Here is a 921-nt window from a genome sequence, read left to right as displayed (position 1 = left end):
GTAATTGAAAAGTTCTTTGGCAAAAAGTCTGGTATGGTGCTACCTGTTCCGATACCTTGCGTGACGTTACCTATGCATGATTCCTCGAGCTCGTGTAGTGACAAAAAGGTCACCCTGCTGTCGCAATGACTTTGCTGAGGGTGCAAGCATGGATGGAGGCGAGGTGAATGGGAGGAAGAGGAACGCTAGTGAATTTGAGCTGGGTAAGTCTGACTTGAGGGATACTAAGCGGAGCACGACGGGGGAGCTGACACCGAGAGGTGATGCTGGAGATGATTCAATTGGGAATGTACCAAGTGACGAAAATCTGCATACAAAGACACGAAAGAAGAAGAAACCTGTATTAGTGGAGGTGAAAAACCACTCGATGGGCGAAGAAATGAGAAGAGGCCGTACCTCTTCGACGCTCCCAACGTTTACGCCTGTCAAATATAAGGCTACATGAGTACGATCTAGCCAACTACTTTATTTCGACTACGGATAAGCTACCTAAATCTGTGCGTGCTGCATTGGCAAGCCCTGATCGCGATAAGTAGGTAGAAGCGGAATTTAGGTCCACCCAGGCGAACGAAACGTGGCTGCTAGTGAAACGTCCACCCAACACAAAAGTGATGACTAGTGGGTGGGTACTCGTGATTAAGCGGAACCAATATGGGGAAATTGAAAGCCACAAGGCCCGGCTGACGCTCCGTGGCTGTGAGCAAGTGTTTGGGTCTGACAATTGGGAAGTGTACTCTCCAGTGGTTAGTATGAAGGCCATTCGTCTGATTATAGTGTTGCATTCTACTACGATCTAGATCTCCAGCTGATTGACTTTGCTACTGCTTTTCGTAATGGGGATATGGACGTAGACGTCTACATGGAACAACCAGAGATGTGTGATGATGGCAGTGAGCGTGTATGTCTGTTGAAGAAAAGCCT

General features: G+C 47.9%; 1 protein-coding gene across 1 annotated transcript; it reads left to right on the top strand.

Moving 5' to 3' along the window:
• Positions 1-148: 148 nt before the first annotated feature.
• Positions 149-445, top strand: PPTG_23625 (hypothetical protein; the record flags this gene model as incomplete). The annotated part of the gene is made up of 1 exon (XM_008912204.1): positions 149-445. One exon carries the CDS (start codon positions 149-151, stop codon positions 443-445), a length of 297 nt encoding a protein of 98 aa, XP_008910452.1.
• Between the last annotated feature and the right edge of the window lie 476 nt (positions 446-921).

Source organism: Phytophthora parasitica (assembly GCF_000247585.1).
Source record: "Phytophthora parasitica INRA-310 unplaced genomic scaffold supercont2.45, whole genome shotgun sequence".
Taxonomy (NCBI): Eukaryota; Oomycota; class Peronosporomycetes; order Peronosporales; family Peronosporaceae; genus Phytophthora; species Phytophthora nicotianae.
Note: the sequence above shows the minus strand (reverse complement) of the source record. Positions and strands in the feature narration are given on the sequence as shown.